The sequence below is a fragment of the Amblyomma americanum genome, chromosome 3, assembly GCF_052857255.1.
Source record: "Amblyomma americanum isolate KBUSLIRL-KWMA chromosome 3, ASM5285725v1, whole genome shotgun sequence".
Lineage (NCBI taxonomy): Eukaryota > Metazoa > Arthropoda > Arachnida > Ixodida > Ixodidae > Amblyomma > Amblyomma americanum.
Window position 1 is genome coordinate 223,005,741 of NC_135499.1, and position 22,025 is coordinate 223,027,765.

The 22,025-nt window shown below is 46.8% G+C and overlaps 3 protein-coding genes across 3 annotated transcripts in view; 1 reads left to right on the top strand and 2 right to left on the bottom strand.

Moving 5' to 3' along the window:
- Rpn2 (Regulatory particle non-ATPase 2) overlaps window positions 1-2,289 on the bottom strand; it is a 43,998-nt gene extending 41,709 nt beyond the window's left edge. The window contains exons 1-5 of the mRNA XM_077660177.1: window positions 2,125-2,289; window positions 1,724-1,841; window positions 1,598-1,661; window positions 1,434-1,539; window positions 339-529 (exon numbers count right to left, since the gene is read on the bottom strand). Of these exons, the coding sequence (XP_077516303.1) occupies window positions 339-529; window positions 1,434-1,539; window positions 1,598-1,661; window positions 1,724-1,841; window positions 2,125-2,158 (513 nt within the window). The 5' untranslated portion in view covers window positions 2,159-2,289. The remainder of the gene's footprint in view (window positions 1-338; window positions 530-1,433; window positions 1,540-1,597; window positions 1,662-1,723; window positions 1,842-2,124) is intronic.
- Window positions 2,290-5,883: 3,594 nt separating this feature from the next.
- On the top strand, window positions 5,884-14,523 carry LOC144126183 (uncharacterized). Its single transcript, XM_077660178.1, has 5 exons — window positions 5,884-6,161; window positions 7,487-7,595; window positions 8,463-8,566; window positions 10,520-10,695; window positions 13,131-14,523. The coding sequence occupies exons 1-5, from the start codon at window positions 6,053-6,055 to the stop codon at window positions 13,404-13,406; spliced, it is 774 nt and encodes a 257-aa protein (XP_077516304.1). The 5' UTR covers window positions 5,884-6,052; the 3' UTR covers window positions 13,407-14,523.
- A 3,947-nt stretch (window positions 14,524-18,470) lies between these two features.
- Window positions 18,471-20,432, bottom strand: Rap2l (Ras-associated protein 2-like). Its single transcript, XM_077660179.1, has 2 exons — window positions 19,585-20,432; window positions 18,471-18,795 (listed from the first exon to the last, which is right to left on the bottom strand). Exon 1 carries the CDS (start codon window positions 20,131-20,133, stop codon window positions 19,588-19,590), a length of 546 nt encoding a protein of 181 aa, XP_077516305.1. The 5' UTR covers window positions 20,134-20,432; the 3' UTR covers window positions 18,471-18,795; window positions 19,585-19,587.
- Window positions 20,433-22,025: the final 1,593 nt, after the last annotated feature.

Consider the following 22,025-nt stretch of genomic DNA (forward strand, 5'->3'; position numbering starts at 1 on the left):
GCTTGCAACTCACTAGACCAGACCAGCAGATGCATGCTAGGGATACTGGAATGTTGAGTCAACACAGTAGAAGACTAGAAGGGATGCGGTGCACCCATGTGTATATTAATCATGCATGACAGATGTGTAATGAAACTGGAGCAACGAAAATGTGGGTCGTTTCTGAACCGCCAGTGCCTTTGTGGGAACAGGTCAAAAAGCAACACCAATGCTCACGGCATAGCCATGTCTTTGAGCACAGCCACTTGGCATTACAGCTATTTCCACACGTACCAAAAGGCAAGGCAAAGCGTATGCAATACTTTACCCTGCATAGGCCATACTTTAACAGCACTTACTGAGGACACGATGGCTTTCTCAAACATGTCCATGCGATGCGTCTCCAGGGCAATGCCCACAGCCTGTCGGTACTGCTTGTCATCAAAGCAGCGCTGGAACATGCGGTTCACGATGGCCTCCAGGCGCTCATCCACGGGCTCACTGACCTCAGGCTGCTTGCGTAGCTTTATGTAGTGGTCGATGGACTTGGCTGCAAACACAAGAGGCACATCTCAGGTGTCTGCTGTTTAGAAGTGCAACAAGTACCATGCTAATATGGGCAATGCATCTCCTATTGAATGTTTTTGCCTGAGAAGAAAAATAAATATTCTTTTAGAAGGAATTTTTTACTCACAGTCACAGAACCTTCACGGATATATTCTCACCCACATTCCAGCAAGTAACAGATTTCAGCATAGTGAAGACATACTAGTGTAGACACGTGCCAGACTAGATCGACTTGCCAGGTCACTCCACACACACAGGAGGCGCCCAGGCGATCCGGTGTACGTCCACATTAGCATGTTTCCCTTATGCTGAAACTCTCCAATATAAGCCGCCGAGGTGGCTCAGTGGTATATGGCGCTCGGCTGCTGACCCGAAAGGCGCGGGTTCGATCCCAGCCATAGCAATCGTATTTCGATAGAGCCGAAATTCCCGTGTACTGTGTGATGTCAGTGCACGTTAAAGAACCCCAGGCGGTCGAAATTTTCGCAGCCCTTTGCTACGCCGTCCCTCATAGCCTGAGCTGCTTTCGGACGTTAAGCCCCCATAAAAAATAAACCAAACCAAAACTCTCCAATATTTGCCTCCTGCAATGAGTGCAGGTAGGAACTATTACCAGCCAGGTGGTTCGCACAATTTTGATCTCAACACAGCCTGTAGGCTTAAATCTCTGGGCTGATCCTTGACCACTGCTACGTGACTAATACACACTTAAAAAGGTCTGCCCATCCTTAGCCTATATTTGGCCATTATATCCAGTCCCACCATTCAAGCCAATCAGCTTGCACACAAAATGATGCACTCTGAATGCAAAACTAAATACAGTTGGCTGATAATGCACAGCAAAGCTCTAAAGACGGCTGCAAAACTGGAAAGAAAATTCTACGTACATATGATGGTCTGAACGTACTCCGACGACGCGGTCACATCGAAGAGGTCATTCGCACCCAGGGCATAGGTGAGGGAGTCTTCAAACGAACCGAGATGGTAGTATACCTGAGGAACCAAGATCATTAAGCACGACTCTTGGCTGGCGCAGGATGTCACAACGAACCTTAGAAGCAACAAGTGCGGCCAGCTGCCTTTCTGGAAATCCATTGTCTTCGTAGAGGACTTCACTGAAAATAGCAACAAAGTAAGCTTTTGCTATACGCACTGGGTTAAAAAAGCAAGTCATTACATCTTCTCGATTGCTTCGGATATCTCGGCCCAGAACTCGTCCACGATGTTGTCCAGTTTCTTCAAGGCAAACACTTTCAGCTCCGTCTGGTTCTCTTCAAGCAGGGAAATTATTCCCGCTGAAATGAGAGAGATCCAAGCTCTTTTGTCGCGTGCCAAGAACATATATTCCGTGGCGTTCCATAACGCTATCGGACGATCACCGATCATAAAATACTCAAGCAAGGTCAGCGTGCCTGCTTTTTATCAATGAACACTCCATAGTAATGTCGAAATGTGTTGTGTTAAGAGAACTAGCGACAAGCTCCCGAACAAGCAGCTCGGCGAGTCCGTTTCTGTGCATGAAGTTGTGCTCAGACATGAAATATCAAAGCCTGCAGCCATAACTCCATCGCATCTTACCTGCTGAAGTAATATTCATCGTTGACTGCACCATTTGCAGTGAATTTGCTGCGTCACTCCAGCGCAGCGGGTTCCAAAGAAGACGAACGAATTCCCCTGAATCACGACGGACGCCGATCAGTCGCTAGAACGGCACTGAGTCGGCCAATGTTCTTTGGCTTGACTAGCCACCCTAGCTTGACTACAGGCTTCGCAATCACCTGCGCTAGATCAATGTCATACCTCTCTATCAGCGCCTCAACTAGAATGTACCTCACTCCCCTCGCAGTCATGGTTGCACTCAGTGCATGGTCTGGCTCCAAAAATTTTTCCAGTGTCTGCCACTGATCTCCACTTGGGTTTGGGGGCTGGTGGGCGCATCGGACGCCCGGAAGTGAAAAAATTGTTTTTTAGGGAGAGAAAAGGCGCAGTATCTGTCTCGCATATCGGCGGACGCCTGAACCGCGCCGTAAGGGAAGGGATAAAGGAGGGAGTGAAGAAGAAAGGAAGAAAGAGGTGCCATAGTGGACGACTCCGGAATAATTTCGACCACCTGGGGATCTTTAACCTACACTGACATCGCACAGCACACGCGCCCGAAAGCACGCCCGAAAGCGAAGCTACCGTGCTCCATCATAAACTAATCACGCGCGCAACCTGCACCCATTTCTTATTGCGTAAATAGGTTGTGTATATTACCTCTTCCCCTATCCTCTCCTCCTGTCCCCTCATCTCTTTCATTTCATTTCTCCATTCTGCCAGCTACCCTTTATTTTCCGCTGCCCCAGCTCAGGAGCTCAGGTGCTTCAGTATCAAATGGTAGATGCCGGGGCTAGCAAAAAATTTGTCCTTCCTTTTTATTATTATTTTAATAAAATCACTTACTACTGAAGCTACCGGAAATTAGCTGAATCGACTCTCTACGTATGGTGGTAAGTAGTAGTAATGTAAAATCAAAACAAAAAGGAAGGTAAAACAAAAGATTATTGCTAACCTCGGCATCTGCCATCACTACGGCGGCAACTCCTGAGTTGGGGCAGCGGAAATAAAGGATAGCAGGCAGTTTGAAGAAGCATCGCCTCCTCTAGGAAGATGCCTGCCGTGTGCGCCAAAATCCTGTGTCCTTACCTTTCCTTTTTTTCTCCTTTCCAATGGATGGATGGATGGAAGGTAGGAGCACCCCCTTTGAAACGGGACAGTGGTTGTTGCCACTATGCTCAGTTTTTTCCTTTATTTTTGTTTACTCCGCTGTAAGTTGTTAATACAATTCGCCATTTCCTTTAAAAAAACGTCTTCCTACTCTTTAAAACTTATGTCACCTCTCTGCTTTAGTACCACCAATCCTCCAATCGCTTTTTGCTAATTTCCACCGCAGATTTATTTACATGACTATTGTTATCTCTAAACCTTAAAGAGGGCACTCGACTACTGATCCGGAGTTCCCGGGTTCGAACCCGACCGCGGCGGCAGCGTTTTTATAGAGGAAAAACGCTAAGGCGCCCGTGTGCTGTGCGATGTCAGTGCACGTTAAAGATCCCCAGGTGGTCGAAATTATTCCGGAGCCCTCCACTACGGCACCTCTTCTTCCTTTCTTCTTTCACTCCCTCCTTTATCCCTTCCTTACGGCGCGGTTCAGGTGTCCAACGATATATGAGACAGATACTGCGCCATTTCCTTTCCCCAAAAACCAATTATTATTATTATTATTATTATTATTATTATTATTATTATAAACCTTAAAGCCTCATGAAGAGTGACTGTGCCTGCATCGACATCGGGATGGATACCATCGCATTTAAGGATGAGGTGTTCTATTGTTTCTACAGATTTGCCACGCACAGCACATGTGTCATCTTCGTTAAATTTTTTTTTCTGTAGCTGCGCGTTCTAAGACACCCTGACCTAGCTTCAAAGAGTAGGGCACTGCCTCTTGAGTTATCATAAAACATTTCCTTCCTGATCTGCCTTTTCCAGCATCGATATAGTTCTACACTATGCTTCTTTTCCATTGAATCTATCCAATTTTTACCTTCGACGTTTTTAACCTGTCGTTTAATGCTCTTTCTTTCTCCTTCCTCGTCTACTACCACTTAAGGTAGCAGCTAGCGATCCTTGTGGCGGCCGCTTGCAACATATGCGCGCATGCGCACATCACCGTGCGGTCGTGGCGCGCCCGCGCTGTGGCAGACTTTATGCGAAGGAATGCACTAAAAGCGGCACAAGAAGAGAACACAACACACACACGACACACGCGTTGTGTTCTCTTCTTGTGCCGCTTTTAGTGCATTCCTTCGCATAATGATCAACCAACTGGCCCCGGTAATAGCTTTGCTATCGTAGCAGACGATGTCTCTGCGCCAGACGGCGCCTTCCGCGCGTTTTCGACTGTTTAAGCAAACGAAAACAAAAGCACGCAGAGCTGAAAGTAAAAAGTCGCAAATAAATTTATTTTACTCTCTCATAGGCTACTTAATCCCTCTTTAAATGAAGTTTAACGTGTGACTCGCATCATGCTGCGTAAGCGACATTCCAGGGCTAGGCAAATCTGTCAAAATAAAATATTTTCTGAGGGCGTCTTGTTACGTTACTTGTGAACGCTAACTACATTGACTGCAACAACTGCGATACGTGCAAAAAACTAAAATTTCATTGCAAGTGGCCAGAACACAACGACTTCGCTCAAATACAATTGAACAGACGGGTCGCGCCGCGCTTGTCGAGCAGCTAGAGCAGCGCCGCCAATGCCGGCTACTGGATGCTACCGCCGCGGCACCTCACCACCCTGACAAGCCTCTCGCATTGGCGCAGATAGGGAAGTAGCTAGCGCCATCTCTTAACAACCGTCCGCAACTTAGGGCATGGCGGCTACAATAGGTGAGCGAGCGACGCCGCAGGCATCTTTCTAGAGGAGGCAATGGAAGAAGTGAAATGAAAGAGGTGAGGGTACAGTAAGAAAAAGTATAGGGAGAGGTGATAAATACAGTATTTACATAATAAAATTGTTTTTTTGGGGAAAGGAAACGGCGCGGTATACGTATCTGTCTCACATATCGACGGACACCTGAACTGAAGTGAAAGAATAAAGGATGAAAGAGGTGCCGTAGTGGAGGGCTCCGGAATAATTTCGACCACCTGGGGATCTTTAACGTGCACTGACATCGCACATCACACGGGCGCCTTAGCGTTTCGCCTCCATCGAAACCCAGCCGCCGCCGAGAAGGAAAAGTGAAGCCAACGTCCGCACGCCCCTCTATGCACCTCTTCAATTTGGCCTCTATGGATTTGGCTGAACTCGCTGCATAAGTTGTGCACTTCTGTGACTGCCGCGAGCGGCCGCGAGCGTGCAGCGTCACTTCAGGTCATAGAGTTAATATCGTTAACATGCAGTCAACTTTTGTCTTTCCTTCCTTAATGACGTTACCCGCGTTACCCTATCTAATGTATTGGCCATTTTGGCCAATGTACGCTAGAAGTAGAGTGAACTCTACCAAAAGAAAGTGTAGCAGTCCCGCGCTGCACAGGCACACGAATGCAAAAGTGCTGCACTTCTTGCACTGGTGGACCACAGTGCAGCTAGTGCAGCCAAATCGAAGCGACACATTAATGTACACCATTCGTAAAACTTCACACATCTTTTAATACCGCTATCACTTTAACAAATTTTTATATTTCAAAATTGAGGTATAATATAAGGGTAAGTGTTTTTTTTTTTGTTAAAGCAAATATTCATCTGTACCGAGTAGCGGAAAGTAAAGAGAAAAGGTCACCGACATCAAGCCTAGGATTATTTTTTATTTTTGTTTTGACGGTACGCGAAATTTTTGTTTCGGCGCGGTGTGGTTTCGCCCCTTTGGCCGAGCATTTCTGAGTTCGTGAAGGAAACGTGTTGCGTGCGACGGTGCTGGGTCGCTGGAACTCTGGGTCTGCCTGAGTCCTGCCTGGGACGGCAATGCGCAGTAACATTTTGATCAGCTGTGCGCTCATCAACATCGGAATTCAGTGGGGTTTCTTCGTGATCTCCGCGGTGCTTCGGACCGAGCTTCTCTTCGAACTTGTTGGTAAATGCAAACACTTCCTCTTTCATTTAACGCCAAAGCGAAGGAAGTGCCAGTTAGAATGCCGCCTATTGGGACATCTGTGCTGCGCCAAACGAGATTTTTTTTTTTTTCTTAACGGAAGTGAAATTAGATTAGATCAGCGAAATACAGTTCGCTTACTTGTTGCTAGTTCAGCTGGTGGGCTGTTGAAGCGTAGCTGAATGCCGCGAACATTGTTTAGTTTGTATATTGCGCTGTTACATTAAAGAAACACAAGTTGTGTCGCTATGGCTTGAACTTAATAGTAGCTGATTAATATAGGCACGCAAATTTCAAGGTGTGATTTCCCGAGTTTCGAAACAGGGCAGCTTCATACGAAGCTGTACTGAAAAAGTTATGCTGCGAAAGCCTTCGTAAGCTCATCTTTTGCGAAATGACCGTGAATTCTTACCATTCTCAGCCCTCGCTTTTTGAACCTTCGCTCCTTTGAGAAGTGCCATCAAATTTTATTCATTGCAGTATCAACTCAACCTGCCGTCTTTCAAATAACAGTTAACTTTCGCCCCACCAACTCTTAACCAGCGGACATCACATGCGCTCAACTTGACTCCAATTTATGCCCTAATAACATATTTAGGTAGTTTCTTCTCTAGTGCAGTTGAATCATAGGGCTCTTTAGCCGGAAACGCCATGCGTTTCCACTAGATAAGTTCATGTCATTGCTGGAAGTCTCTGCTTGATTCCTCTGTACCTGGAGATTATTCTGCGCACATCTTAATTGTTTTGATTTCGCGGTTGGTTTTTATTTTTTGGTTTGGCTGTTCAGTTTATTTTCTTGTCTTATTATTTGTAATACATTTCTAGTTTATTTTTTACAGTATGTGGAAATAAATAATGTAAATATAACTGGAAAACAAAAACTCCTTTTCCCAGTTCTGTAAAAAGCACAGTCTGTCATTGTAGAATTTTGTTGTTTATAATGCAACATATTAAAGCAGCTGCTAGCTAGCAGCTATATTTTATGTGCATACGTTGCATATATATGCTTGTGTGCACGTTGTAGTTATAACTTTTCAGTTAGGCATTGTCATTTTGCTGCAGGCATTGACTCCATTCTTTACATGTGTGCTGGTCTGATCTGTCTTGTGCTCAGGAGAATTCTTCATATCTAACCCGATGTGTTCTCAGATGCTTTATCCTATATTGTATTTGTTATCTCTAATGTATTAAGCAGCAAGACAAAAAACCTTGTCAATAGCCTGTTTTCATTTCCATGGACATGCATCACAGTGCAGGATAGCGTTGCTGAAAGTGGCTTTCATTTTTTTTTTGTATGTACTGCCTAGGATCATGTACGTGCATGCTTCTGGCACTACTGAGCTATAATTGGGGAAGCAGCAACCATTCCCTCCGACAAAAGGTCCATACCTGGCTGGTCGTCCTTTGGGCACTCAGGTAATTTTTTTGCGTTAGATCGTGCATCCTGAGGTCAGCAATACTCAATAAAGGCTAGCTCACGTCACTTGAACAAGTGCATATGTAACTGGGAGCATTTTTACTTTCTGGCAGCAACGAATTGCAAGCAGCTGATGAATAAACCCAGCTCTGTGGTGGGTTGAAAAGCATAGTCCTTATTATTAGTTCAGAAGTTTTCCTCATACGGAGGTTAAAAATTTAAGATTCCAGGTTCCATGTACCCGGACCCACTGCAATGCAACAGGATCTACCCCGAAATATATAACACAAGCATGTGCAAGGTCTGCAAGACAGACATAGCTACACTTAAACACATACTTTGGGAGTGTAAGGCACACCTAACCAGTGTTAATCCCGAAACCCTCTTGTCGAGGTGGTCCACCGCTCTGTGCAGCTCCTGCCTCAATGACCAACTCTGGGCTATCCAGCAGGCCCTCGAGGTGGTGAGGAGACAAGATCTCGACGTCCTCTCGTGGGAGACCTAGGCCCGGTTGCGCTAAACCCTGCTGGACACTCAATAAAGTTATTATTCACTCACTCACTCCAGGTTCCACGCAGACATTTTTTGGCCATAAGAAATAAGAGTGTGGATGGAGATGCAGACACAGTGTATTGTGTTGCTGGTGCCGTTGCATAATTGCTTCTGCAGCACGTTCAGTGAAATGTACAGAACAGTGCATAGACATATGTCACAAGTATCACAAGATGTGTGCATGCTCCTTTCGTTTAGCCTAGCCAATGTGATAGGTTGCGCATCTGGTCAAGCACACCTCATGGACGAAACGTTCTTGCCTTGTGCTTAATTTAGTCTTTGTTTGCTACTTGCAAGGTGTGTTTTATTTGCAGACTTGGCCTTTACCTGTTCACTCGCAAGTTACGGCACAGTCAAGCTGCACAGAAGATTCCGACACCACGTCGGCGAAAGTTCTTCCTGTGGTGGACATTGCAAGGCAGGTCCTTTGGCATTATTTCTGCTGCTCAGATGAAGGCTTTAATTTTTGGGGCTAGTGCTGATGGCTCTGCACAGATGATATCTACTCTGATGGCTGGCTGCAAGTTTTTGCACCGTAGGGAAATTGGCACTTAGTGGACGTGCCAGCAACAGGCCAGTGGTGAAGATCTGCCTTTCACCAGTTGCACTGTCTGAATGCCTTGGCTATTTGCATGCAACAGAGTTCAGCATTTTTGCGAGTTGTCTAAGAGAAAATACAGTGCTTATCACTGATTTTAATTACTCTGATTTTGAAACATGTCTCAAGACAAAGAAATAGGAACTAAATGGTGCACTTCAGAAATCAGATTCAACCCGCAGGAACTGCCACTGCCAGAGCACGAGACAGTGGAATAAAGTGGCCCTGGGTATTCACTACCCCAGGGGCAAGTCTCTGCCTTAGTGGGACCCCAGGCACAACTGTACGCATTGTCCACAAGTCTGCAGTCCGTTTGCTTCAAGGTTGCCTGACATTGTTCTCGTAGTGTCATGCATAAAATTCAATTGTATTTTTTGTAAGAAAAACACTCAGTGCAGCTCCTACGCGATAGCATAAAGGCCCTGTGTTGCAGAAAAACCGGCGTTGGTGTCTGTGAGCGAAAAATCCTGATTGGCCAACAGGGTCATGATATCACAGCCACATGACCTCGCACGGGAATTTCAAACACTCCACAATGATCATGTTAATGTGACGTCACACATGGAATGAAGTTTAATAAAACATGACTTAATGCAAATTAAAGGTCGCTGCATGTCGCAAATGACTTAAGTAGTTGATTTCACATAAAGAAAATTTTCAAGACTTTTAGGTTTTAGGTGGGATTCGAACCTACAGCCTTTGGATTCCAAGCCAGACACACTGCTGACTAGAGCATGCAAGGTATGCTTGTATGACTTGGGAACAAGCGAGAACAACCATCTTGTTGCGTGGCTGCCAGCCGAAGAATGAGACACGATGACTGATGGCGATGAGATTATTTAATGGCTGCTGACCTAGCGCGAGTACTCCGGCCGATATCACTGCCACCTTCTTCCTCTGGCCATTACACGACCCGTGGCCACCGAGTGATCGTCCCGATCATAAATAGAAGTAGACACTGACGAAGAGACACGTAAAATGGTGGTGGGCTTGAGAGGGCGGTAGAACAGAATTGGCAAGGTGGTGAAGTGCTGGCCGCCATGATGAAAGAGGTGGGTGAATGAATCCTGGTCTATGAATCTTCCGGGCCACAGGTCGCCAGGAACTGACTGCAGGGGCCCTTGGACATGCCGAACGGCATGGCCAGGGGGGTGTTGTGCTCTTGTGTGGGTGGAGTCTTAGGTCGGATCGGAAGGGTGGGTAGTTATGTTGGCTGCAGTTTGTTGTGTCAGGTGGTCAGGGCGAGGGACATGGCGGGGGAGCAATGATAAGGTTGGTTCTGGTTTGGCACTAAGGCTCAGCTGGGCGACGCGGACCAGGAACCCGCAGCCCACGGAAGAAGTCAGACAGGGCGCCGGAGTGCAGTGACCACGAGGATGAGAGGTGTTGATGTTACATGGCGGCCAGCTAAAGAATGAAGTATGTCATGTGGCAAATGGCAACATTCGTTTCATCATTGTAAAGAACCCTGATGGGCGTGTTCTGGGCTGCTTTTGTTGCGATAGAATGTGGCTTTTTACTTTAACTTGGTTGTGTTGGCTTGACTAACAGCATGGACTGTAGTGTAGTAGTAGTGTAGTGGACTGCTGAGCCGTTTTCTTTCGCATAGCACAAGCACGGGCGAGCACAGGAGCATAGTCTTTTTGATCCCGCATGGCTGCAGTTAAGTTGGCTGTGGTGTCCCTTAAGATGCATTGACCTGTTGCCAGGGGTTTGACCAGCAAGCCCCAGGCAGCCATTGCTTGTGCTTACCTCACAAGCGACATTGTGCAGCCTTGCGAATCCTGGTGACGTTGTTCCCCACCCTTCTGCTGAACACGAGCAAGTGGGCTGATGCACCGTTGGGCATGCGTGACCTGGCCGGGTGGTTGCTGTGGCTGGTCGGCTTTACACTGGAGGTGGCTGCTGACCACCAGAAGGTCACCTTCTCCACGGATCCCAGAAACGAGGTATTTCCTTTTAGGGCGGGAGAGGGGCTGTGTACAGAATTTATTTTTACTTTCGAGCTTACTCCTAAATTAGGTCCATTACTAGGCATTTGGCCAAGGGCTTTTGGCATTCGTCTCAGTGTCGAATGAGATTGGCTACATTAATCACTTGTTGCTTAAAGATTGCCTTTATCCACCAACACTCATTTTGGTTCATGCAGGCATTTTTGGCCTGTTATAATTCTGTGTCTGTGTTTATTTTGTAAAATTATGGGGTTTAACTCCCACTACCATGGGAAAAATAGCCATATTTTATGGGTTTTCGTAACATTTTTTTTACCCCAAGAACTATAAAATTTCAAATTTAATGCAGTACATTAAATTGAACCCAATTTAAATACTTCTCTTAATAAAGGCAGCTTTGTTAAAGTGTTTCATGACATCAAATTTTATAAGTGAAATTAACGTTATTTAGATAAAATTTGAGCTAAACCTGCAAAGATATGCTTCTAGTAAAATAGAAACTTTAGAATATACAACATGTCTGCCTGTCCAATAGTAAATACTTCTAAAAAAAAAGTCAGAGTTCCAGCTTTTACAGTTTCCGAGCCAGAAAGCAATCAATTCAAGCCCTATATTTGGGCACACCATTGGGCAAAACTGCCGGGCGAACCCTTCGTAGCATAGACAGTATCAAAGCCTTCTCAAATTATGTGTAAAGCCTACAAGTTATACAAAATACATCAGTAATGTCAATACAATATTCTTTTCATAACTGCCACCAAGTCAAGCAAAATGGGCACAAATAAACTAACTGAAGTGCTGCCACCAATGTTCTGGGCTGGTTCCTTGGGCCTTGTTTACCTTCTGAACTAAAGTCTGACTATGAGGAAGTGTCATCATAGTTGCTGCTATCTATAAAAAAATCAATGTGGACCCAGCCGAATTATTAGATTTGCTGCATTTTGGGGCACGTGCCATGTTGGTGGATGCAGCCATTCTCAACTTCTATGCTCTACTGTGTTCACCAGTGGTGCAAAAATGACACCGTGCACCAAAAAGGATAAACTGAAAAGAAGACTAAGCTGCAGTTCTCTAGCTTTAAGGCAGATAGCACAGCATGTTCAAAAACTGCACGGAAGCATTTGAAATTGGCATTTGCATCCATCATTAGCACGCTAACAATAGTCAGTGGGTACAGTACAGGATGAGTAAACATCCCATACTGGAGGGCTCTGGATTAATTTCAATAACCTGGGGTTCTTTAACCCTTTAGGGTGCTTACAAAGCGAACTCTCATCTTATTCTGACATTTTGCTCACATTGCAGTGGTTTATTTGTTCCAGGTGAATTTAGCATCCTTCATTTCGCAAGCAAGATAGTTTTTCGTGCTTTATAGTAGAAGCAGTAAATATTTCTCAAAACAGTGAGGGGAGTAGCACATCGTCTGCCATTTTTGAGCAGATGAATTTCTTTTAATTTCAAGCGAAATGCGTAACTACGAAACTGAAATTTATTCCATCGCACTTCGGTGTTTACTTGACAAGTCCTAGCATTTTGATGTTGCTATTTCTGTCAGTTATGGCACTTAGTAGAAAATTTTGCACATCACTGTAGAAAATTAACCGCTTAGTCTATGCACTGGAAAGCTAAGGAATTATCATTTTGAGAGCTGAATATACTATTTAAGCAAAAAAATAGATGACAGGAACAAAAAAGGCACCTGAAAATGTTAACGTGTACCGACACTTCACATGGGCACCTTTTGCATTTTATACCTTTCACATTAAATGCCGAGGCCTAAATCACTATTTTTCTGAGCCACAGAGCTGAAATGCTTACATGAAATACATGTTCTTAAACCACCGACAGTCAGTTTGTTGCACATAGATTACACAAGAGAAGGGTGCACAAAAATAGGGCGTGCATTCTGGCAATGTGCACTAGGTAGCCAAGTCCGAATAGGCCATGCTCATAGCGAGCACATTCTCTTGCTCAAAAAAAAGGCAGTCACTACTGTCATGATCTGAATTTCATTTGTTGGCATAGAAGCTGGCTGGCAGCCTTTTCAAATCAACTGCCACCCCATGTTGCTACTTTCAATTGCTTTGGCATAAATAGTGAGTACTTGTAGCGCAATTTTTGCAGTATTCACTTACCCACCAGATTAATTGATGCAATGACTAGAAAAGTCTCGGCCGAGATAATGCAACAGGAAACATGGGTCAGCTGTCATCATGCAGCCATCACGTCTGCATTTCGGACCGAAGTAATTGGCAAATATTGAAGTGAGCATTTCTAGGATTGAAGTGTTTTACTGCTTGGAGCCGCATTGGTTTTTCCATTTCTCTTGCACTGTCTTGCCCATATACCAGGGGCAGGCAAGTAATAATGGTGTACTTCGGCTACCACAGTTTTTACCATTTGTGCGTGCTCCCTTCCCCTGTGTGTCCCAGGGCCAGTTCATCAGGACGGGATTGTGGAGTGTGTCGAGGCACCCAAACTACTTTGGCGAGATCCTTCTGTGGCTGGGCCTGTACCTGTCGGCCAGCTCCGTGTTTCGCCGGACCGAGTACCTGTGCGTGCTGTGCCCCGTGACGGACCTGCTGCTCATTACTCGCATCACTGGGGTGCCTCGGCTTGAGCAGGCGGCCTTCCGCAAGTGGGGCAACGACCCAGCTTACCACGAGTACCTGCGCTCAACTGCAGTGCTGGTGCCCTTCCTGTGGTAGCACGGGGAATCTGCCTGAGCTTTGTTTGTACCATTTGGTGGAGCTTTGCTACCATGCATGTGCCTTACGAGTAGCAGCCACCATTAGCAGATGACTGTTTGTAGTTTTACAGCATAGTGGCCTTCTATCAACACTATGTGACCGATTCTGCTTCTATGGGCACTGCATGTGGTCACCTTAGGTGCATACTTACAAGCAGCAGGGCAGTCTGCATGTTGCTGGAACTAGAAAGCCTTTGCAGCATTGTAACAAAGTACAGGCTTTTGGTACTTCAACTCTGGGTAGCTCTCGGAAGTCCTCAGAATGTGCAGAAAACTGCTGCAGGATCAGGCCGAGTCATGTGGCCTGTGCAGCCTGAACAAGAGCACGTACTGACTTGTATTAGTGCCACTGTTGTGTGCAGCCAACAGCGACTGCTGTTAGATTGCAGGCAATGTGGGTTTCAGGTGTTTGTCATTGTGTCCAGGAGGGAAAGTGTCAACATCCGACCACTCATGGCCTGATGCAACTATAACGCGATCATGGCAGGATGATAGTGTCTTGCAGTCTCGCAGACACTAGAAGTGTCAGCCATGAGCCTGATTGACTGTTGCAAAAATGTGCTGAAAGGTAGATGCGTGGTAGTCACACAGGCGAAAAGAGCCGCTGTTGTAATTTCAACTCAGCAACCTAAGCATGGCGACAGGCAGCCCTGCTTCTGCCAGACGTGCATTGCAACTGCTGGAGCTCCTCTGGACGAAAGTGCATGGCCCAGAGCTGCAGTCTGCACTAAACCCCTTTACAACTGTGTGCGAGCCCAGGACCCACCACAATGGCACCTGTGAGGAGTTGCGTGCAAGCCACACACTGTTCAAGTCAAGTTCCCAAAACACCTTTGTTTGCTGTCATTACCCTGAAGGCTGGCGGGCACACCTTTCTGATGCCAAGTTCTGTGCACATAAAACATGCTCTTTCACAAGGCATCACAATGCTGCACAGGTGTCAAACCATCAAGCAGTGAGCCTCCAAAAGACCCGACACCGTGAGCCGAGAAGTGTTTCTACACCACAAACCAGCGAGATTTGGTAATCCGTCAGACTGCAAATACACTCTGTTAATAAAAATCCATCTACTGCTATCAGTGCATAAAGTCTTCATTACTCGTTCCGCATTTGCATAGCTTGATTTGACATTGCTCATCAGGGTGAAAATGCAAAAAAATGTTTGCTGCAGCTGTGGAAATTCCATTGTGCTAGCATTAACATTGTGCTAGAGTAACATTAATCTTGCTTTGTCCTGTGCCAGGCCAGCTACGTAGCTTCCACAACCCGATGGAGCAAGGGTGAGCGTTGCGTCATGCACAGCTGGACTGCCAGGAATAAGGAATGGGAAGGTTATGGGAATTCAAAGTTGTCTCCAGCCACACAACATCCCATGGAGGCAGATGACAACAGCTCTTTGTTCTGCACTCTACTGTCAAATGGAATGTCACAGCCCAGTGCGATACAGTCCTTTCGCAATGGTCAGGATAGGGCATCACAGCAGGGCTGGTTGCACAGTTTTCATCCAACTGCACTCGCGCAGCATTCATCCTTTTGCATCTGCACAGCCTGCAAGATTGCTGTGCTCTTCTTGGAATGGACAGAGAGAGCAGTAAGCTACGCCATTGGGCACTTGGCACTGGAGACCTTGTACTCTTGCCAGCAGTGCTTCGAAGAAAATAATTGAGTATACCAGGTGCCCCATGCGAGTGAGACAAACTCTGCACTGTTCAGTGCCGTGTGGCCTTGTCTGCAGAATTTTTTGTTTGGCAAAGTTAATTAGCGAAGACTTATTTAGCTAACTTTTTAAACACTGGCTATGGGAAAAAGAGTGTTGGTTCAAAGGTTGTAAACCACCTTGAAAAACAGCCAGCTGATTTGTTTGCAACAAGGTACTGTTTACTTAACATTTTTTTTTTTTTGCTGGCCCTAAAACAAAGCACACAATTTCAAAATCCACCACTTTAAGAGTTGTGCTATTTGAGCAGCTGGAGACACGCTACAAGAGAAGAAAATCTGATCTCGTATCACAAGTCCAGTACAATACAAAGCCCTATCGGACACGGCATTCCGGAAATAAGATTTTTAAAAATCTAGCAAACCTCTTGACGCACTGAAGTAGCACCAATGTCGAAGTTTCCAAAAACACAAGCAATGCGAGGCCATGGCACTGACCAACTAGCAAAGTTTGAAATGCTGGTAGGTTTTTAAATTTGTGCACTTCCATTTAGGACTAGTAAAAAAAAAAAAATTAACTGTACCTTCTTGCAAACGTTTTCAAGGTGTTCTACAATTTTCAGATTGGCAGTCTTTTCCTGAAGCAAATATTTAAAAAGTTAGCTAGTTCATCTGAATTAACTTTGCAGAACGATGATAAAGCTGCAGACTAGACCACATGGGTTTAAACGGGACGAAATTGGTTTCACTTCCTTTGGAAAGTTGGTTACACTTAGCTTTACACCTGGCAGTATTTACTTCATTTGCAAGATTTGTCATACAAGATTTGTCATATACAGAGGTTGCAAACTTTTATTTTGAAGACAGAGATAAGTTGATGCGGTCAGTTGAGCAGGATTGTACAAGGCGGACGTTATGTACTTCATATGGATCAATAATTAAATGATTAATGAACTAAAAAGAATAAAGTTTATTTTATGAGGCACGGTTATAATACAAAACTGATGTCAGTCAACATCAAAAGTGAGCTGTGTTTTTAAATTTTCTTACTCTTAATCGGCAGTGTGGTTCAAAATATCGTATCAAAAATATGCATTTGAAACCTCACGAGAGTTTCCACATTGCACATACATAAAACGTCTCTTGCACCTCTTATGCATCAAATAGAGGCGCAGGTGTATTTAACATAGAAGTTAAATTGATTTCAGCGATGATACCATGCACAGCAACGCAGTTTTATACTTAGCCAATGTGGGAAAACCAACTCGACAAGCTTTCAAATGTGTATTTTTGGCCTTTGATATTTCGAACCACATTGCAGATTAAGAAAATTTAAAAACTGGCTCACCTTCGATGTTGACGGCCATCAATCCTGCGTATAATCTTGCCTCCTAAGATCAGATAAAAAGTTCCTAGTTAATTTAAGGTAATGATGTAATAATCCATATGAAGTATATATTGTCCGCCTTGCCGTACAATCCAGCTCAACAGTGCACATGCACATATCTCGCAGTTTTTTAAATAAAAATCTATAAAGGTTAAAAAATCTCCCTGCAGTTGTAGTGCATACATGGCCACTGTAATGAGTCTAATGACTACAGCACCTGCTTTCCAATAATTTTTTCCCTTTTAGTCAACAGCCAGCGATTGGCATGTGGCACCTGTTGACGAGGCAAATGGCAGCCAAGCGACTACAAAATACCAGGTCCATTTGTTTGCGTTTAAAGGAGGCACGACACAGTAGTAGCCCGGGTGATTTTCTAACATGGACCTTGGTGAACATTACAAGCAGTCCCAATAGCTTCTGACACTTGCACTGCAACAGAAAGACATGCTGAATGTTGCTACTCGGGGGTTACGAGGTGCTTTTATGAAGTTTCCAACCTACGCTGCTTGGAAATGTGACAGGCCGTTGAAACCACCTTTTTCTTAGATGAAAGTTGGGCAGAACCGGTGTTAGCATGTTTACATATGAAATATGTTAATGCTATCACGTAAGCTGCCTGCACAAGAAAATTCCACACAATGCTCTCCTTGCAGCACGTAATAGGAATGTTATTTCAGAATATGTACCTCACGAGATACCGATGAAAAGACAATTGGCTATGATGCTGCTCTGGTATGTAGCATGAACCAAAAGTAAACTGTACAGACTGCTTCTACAGAGGCATTGGACATAGGCAAAAGACAGTTCAGCATATCTTAGCTTTGGAAGTAGACACAAGATACTGCCATTTCATCTGTTATGTAGCAAGTGCAATTACACCATACACATAGTGCTAAAGGTATGTGGAAAAGATAAAACTCGGTACCTGTGCACAGATCAGTTCATGATTGAACGCTACTGGCCATGGTGAACAATTTCATTTTGTCCACTACAACTAGCCACGGCTCATAATGTGATGACGATCATGGATTTTTATGGCGCAAGGGCATCTGTGGCCAAAGATCGCCATGGCACAAGGTATTTTTTTTCTACTCAAGGTGGGGTCAAAGACCCAATTTCCGAGCATTTCACCCCAAATGAGCTGAGCACCAGACCAGGTGAAAGCTTGTATCAATTGTGTCACTGGTGGGTACCCAACGGCCTTTGAAGCTTTGAAAGGGATCGAACCCCGCACCTTCCGCACACAAGGTGGATGCTCAGACCACTAGGCCACCGCTGCGGTCACGGCTCATAATAATAATGTATTCGCCATTCTAACTACCCAATGGTAAGAGAATTTTCGCTCAATAAGGCTAGCCAATGGCGTTGCTGAAAAACTTTTGGTATGCCCCAACCGCCACAGCAACCTCAAGTGGCAGCCATGACATTATCCATGCAGCCATATCTCGTATTGCTGACAGATGCCACAAAAAATCCTAGCACGCTACCATGATACTCCACCACAGTGCCAGATATCGCTCTGGACGAGCTAAGAATAGTTTTATGACAGTGTGTTCATGCCAAGCACAACCATAAGGTATGACACAGCATTCAACTTGGACCAATCAAGACTGCTGCTTCAAATAGACACAATGCTTTGATGAGCGACGCAACACAGAGGGCAGTTACCAGCCAGGCAGCCTTGTTGCCCTCCGGGCATCGATAGCAAAAGGTCACAACAGTCCATTCATTGCCTCTTCACTAATCAGCTGCTTACAACTGTACACAACGAAGACTTTTCTTAGCCCCTCAAAAACAACACTGCTAGAGTGACACAATTAGCACGTTTAATTTTTGTGCACCTGTGCATGATTCAAACACACCTGCACCTTTCGTGATTATTGATGGCTAAACTTGTTGCACCCACTCAATTTGAACAAGTCAACTGCCCCACTAACTGAAGCCCCTTACCAACATGGCAATAAGAAGTACACCAACATGTGTGGGCAACATTCTGTTTATTGCACTTGCTGCTAAGTCATGTCTGTTGGGGCGGTGGTAAGCAGGCAGAGGAACTGGCCAGGTAAGAGGGACTAAGAATGTGGAAGGCACCTACTGTTCTGTTTGGCAATCTTTGTTCCTTCTTTTGAGTCCCATAGAAAAAAACATTCAATGTAACGACACCTAAAACCACGCACACATACACAGTGCTCTCTTGTGCTGCCTCCGTGGGCACTGACTGTCCCATAGCAGTTCAGTGGTGGCTCTCCTCCTTCCGATTAGAAAGAAAACAATGTTCGCTGCCTCCAAAGGTCCAAGGGCTGATCTGCAAGCAAAGGGAGCAACAGTGAGACGCTGCACACGGCCTCTGTCCATGCCCCATGGGCCTGCAAACTATCCACGACGGAGCCCTACATTCCACAAGGGAAGAAGGAGCCAGCTAAAGCCTCACTTTTGCCCACTGGATGTACAGCAGCACAAGTCAAAGGATGCGACAAAGTATACCAGCTTGGATCGTGCGCCATGCCAAGAAAACGGGTGGAGAACCAGCTGTCAAGCTCTGAATAGCACACCACTAAAGCTTTCTAAAAGCACGCGAGACAAAAACAAATGCCCTGCTCGATTTATTTTGCTCCATGTTTTGTAGGGAGCGGTCTTAAAGGGAACGCGGAGAGCAATGTCCCACTTCAGTGAGAAAACCATGGAAAAATTCATTTTTCCGACGCCGAAAGTTCATGATGCGCGTTGTGCAACTAAAACCGCCCCCCCTCTGAAGGTTTCCCATAGCGGCCGTACATTTTGTGCCGCACAAAAGGCCCGACATGCAGTAAAACTGCCAATTCGCACATGTGGCAAAGCACCCAGACGTTCCAAGTGGCCCAAAAAACAACTTGAAAAACCTCGACAGCGATGCGGCCAAGCCTTGTGGACAGAAGGGCCGACTCGACGAGACTCATGAAAGGGTGGTTGCATGCCCCGCTGTCACAATCGGCATTTGTCAAACCGTGGCTGCAGAGCGACCCTCGCGATGGCACACACACCCCGAGGAGGGGGTGGGGTGGAGATTCCCACTTCCGGCGTTTGTGCTACGGCAGGCCTAAGCGGCTCTCCTCACCTGCTAGAGCAAGGCGCAGCAGCGGTAGCTGTACTTTTCCTTGGGCGGCAGCACGTTCATCTCGCGCACGATCTCAGCAAACATCTCGTTGACGTTGCATCGGCTCTTGGCCGAGGCCTCCATGCAGGGGCAGCCCCAGAGCTGCGCGAGCGCCTCCATCTCGGCGCGCGTCACCTCGCGCTGGTGCTCGAGGTCGCACTTGTTGCCCACCAGCAGCACGGGCACGCGCTCGGCGTTCTTGACGCGCAGGATCTGCTCCTTCATGTTCTTAATGTCCTGGAACGTGTGGTGGCTCGTGATGGAGTAGACAACCACGAACCCCTGGCCGTTCTTGATGTACAGGTCGCGCATGGAGGCGAACTGCTCGGTGCCCGCCGTGTCGAGGATCTCGAGCACGCACGGCGCCTGGTCGACTTCGATCTCCTTGCGGTAGAAGTCCTCGATGGTCGGATCATACTTCTCGGTGAACACGCCCTGCACGAACTGCACCGTCAGGGCGCTCTTGCCCACGCCGCCGCTGCCCAGCACCACGACTTTGAACTCACGCATCACGCATCACCGGCGGCAGCAGCAGCAGCGGCTGCTGCCTCGGGAGGGACGAGGAGGGCGCTAGGCCTACTTTCCCCGCTGCTCGGACGACGACGACGGCCCTTTACCGCCTGCCGCTCGGCATGCCTGCGGATAGCAGCGCGGCCCGTGTCACCTGCACGTTGACAAGACGCACGGATGCGCTGGCCGGGCGGCACGCTGACTCATAATCACCAAGGCTGCCCGCGGGGAGTTCCTCTAATCGCTTCGTCGTAGGCGCAGCCGCCGCGGCAGTAGCAGAAGAAACCTGCTCGGGCAATGCTCGGCCAGCGCTCGGCTCCCGTCGTCGTCGTGACGAGGTGACGTCATTTCCGCGTCAAGTCTGTTCCTGCGTGCCGCCAGAGGGCACCACCGCCGGACTGGAGTCCTTTCTCTGTTGTCATAGCAACAAGAAATGTTGACTGGTCGCATGACAGCCGCTGGCTCCCACAAATTGCGTGTGATCAGAGAAGTTTAGGCAGCGAAGCGCAGCACAGTGAGGAAAACCTCAGAAACGCGCGCGCGCGCTGCTTGCGCTTGTGCCCGCGAAACGTATCGCCGCGCACAGCGGCTCAGAGATAACGGTTTCCTTGTCATTTTTATTCTGGCTGGCGCGTGCGAGAGAAAGCGCCGCTACGCGCGCGCGTTTTCGTGCCGTCCACTCTCTCTTCCTCCAAGCAAGGTTTATGTTTTGTTGTTCTGAAACAAAGACTCGGGAGTCGCGGCAGACGACGCGCGCGTCATTTTCTCCTGCAGGAAGGCATCTCTCGCCTCAAGAACGCGTGTCAGCGCCGTGTCGAGGAACAATCGCGACCCGTGAAGGATTTTGACACAGTTGCGGCGTTTCTGCGAGTGCCATTGTTTTGAAAGCATGAACTGGGTCGGGCCAGCCTACGCCTGCTCGCACGCGCAAACGTGCGGTAACGGCAGGCCGCGCGCTTGCCCTCTTTCTTCCTCTGTATGCATGCGCGCTCACCCGACAGTAACCTTTACCATAAATAGCGCACGGATCCTACCGAACAAACAACTGTTCTGAAACGAAGCTCTAATCTGCGCTGGAATGGCTAACAATTAACATATGTCGGATCATATGCGAGCTCCTCTGCGCTTTCGACAAGCATGTTGATGGAAACCGATTGAACAGCGCTGACAGGACGCAAGGAAAGAACACGGACGGAGAGGAGGACACGACAAGCGTGGGGCGTGATGGATCGAAACGAAGAAACTGACATGCTTGCAGAAAGGAACCAATGCATGCAGGCGTGGCGTGGCTGTACTTTAGTTGGGTGGCTCGATTATATGCGCGGTGTATCGAAGAAACATACTATATAGTTGTTCGTCATGCTGTCGTATCCGACGTGCTCTTCGATCGCGACCTCGTGAACCAAAGCACTCGATCCAAGCAGGCTCATCTCCTGCTGTCTCTCGAAACTTTCAACCCGTCTCGCCCGTCTTCTCTTGCCTTCTATCTTTATATCAGGGCATTTTCTAATTAATCCAGCGCTCTCATTATGTGGCCAAAGTATATTAGAGCTTGTGTTTCCGAATTTCAACGAATCAAATTTGATTTCCTCAAATACGGTCTAATTTGACCTTGCATTCTAAGTCCCAATAGTCTTCTCCATTACAGCCGCCGCGGTGGCTCAGTGGTTATGGCACTCAGCTGCTGACCCGAAAGACGCGGGTTCGATCCCGGCCGCGGCGGTCGAATTTCGATGGAGGCGAAGTTCTAGAGGCCCGTGTGCTGTGCGATGTCAGTGCACGTTAAAGAATCCCAGGTGGTCGAAATTTCCGGAGCCCTTCACTACGGCGTCCCTCGTAGCAAGAGTTGCTTTGGGACGTTAAACCCCTATAGACCATAAACCACCTTCTCC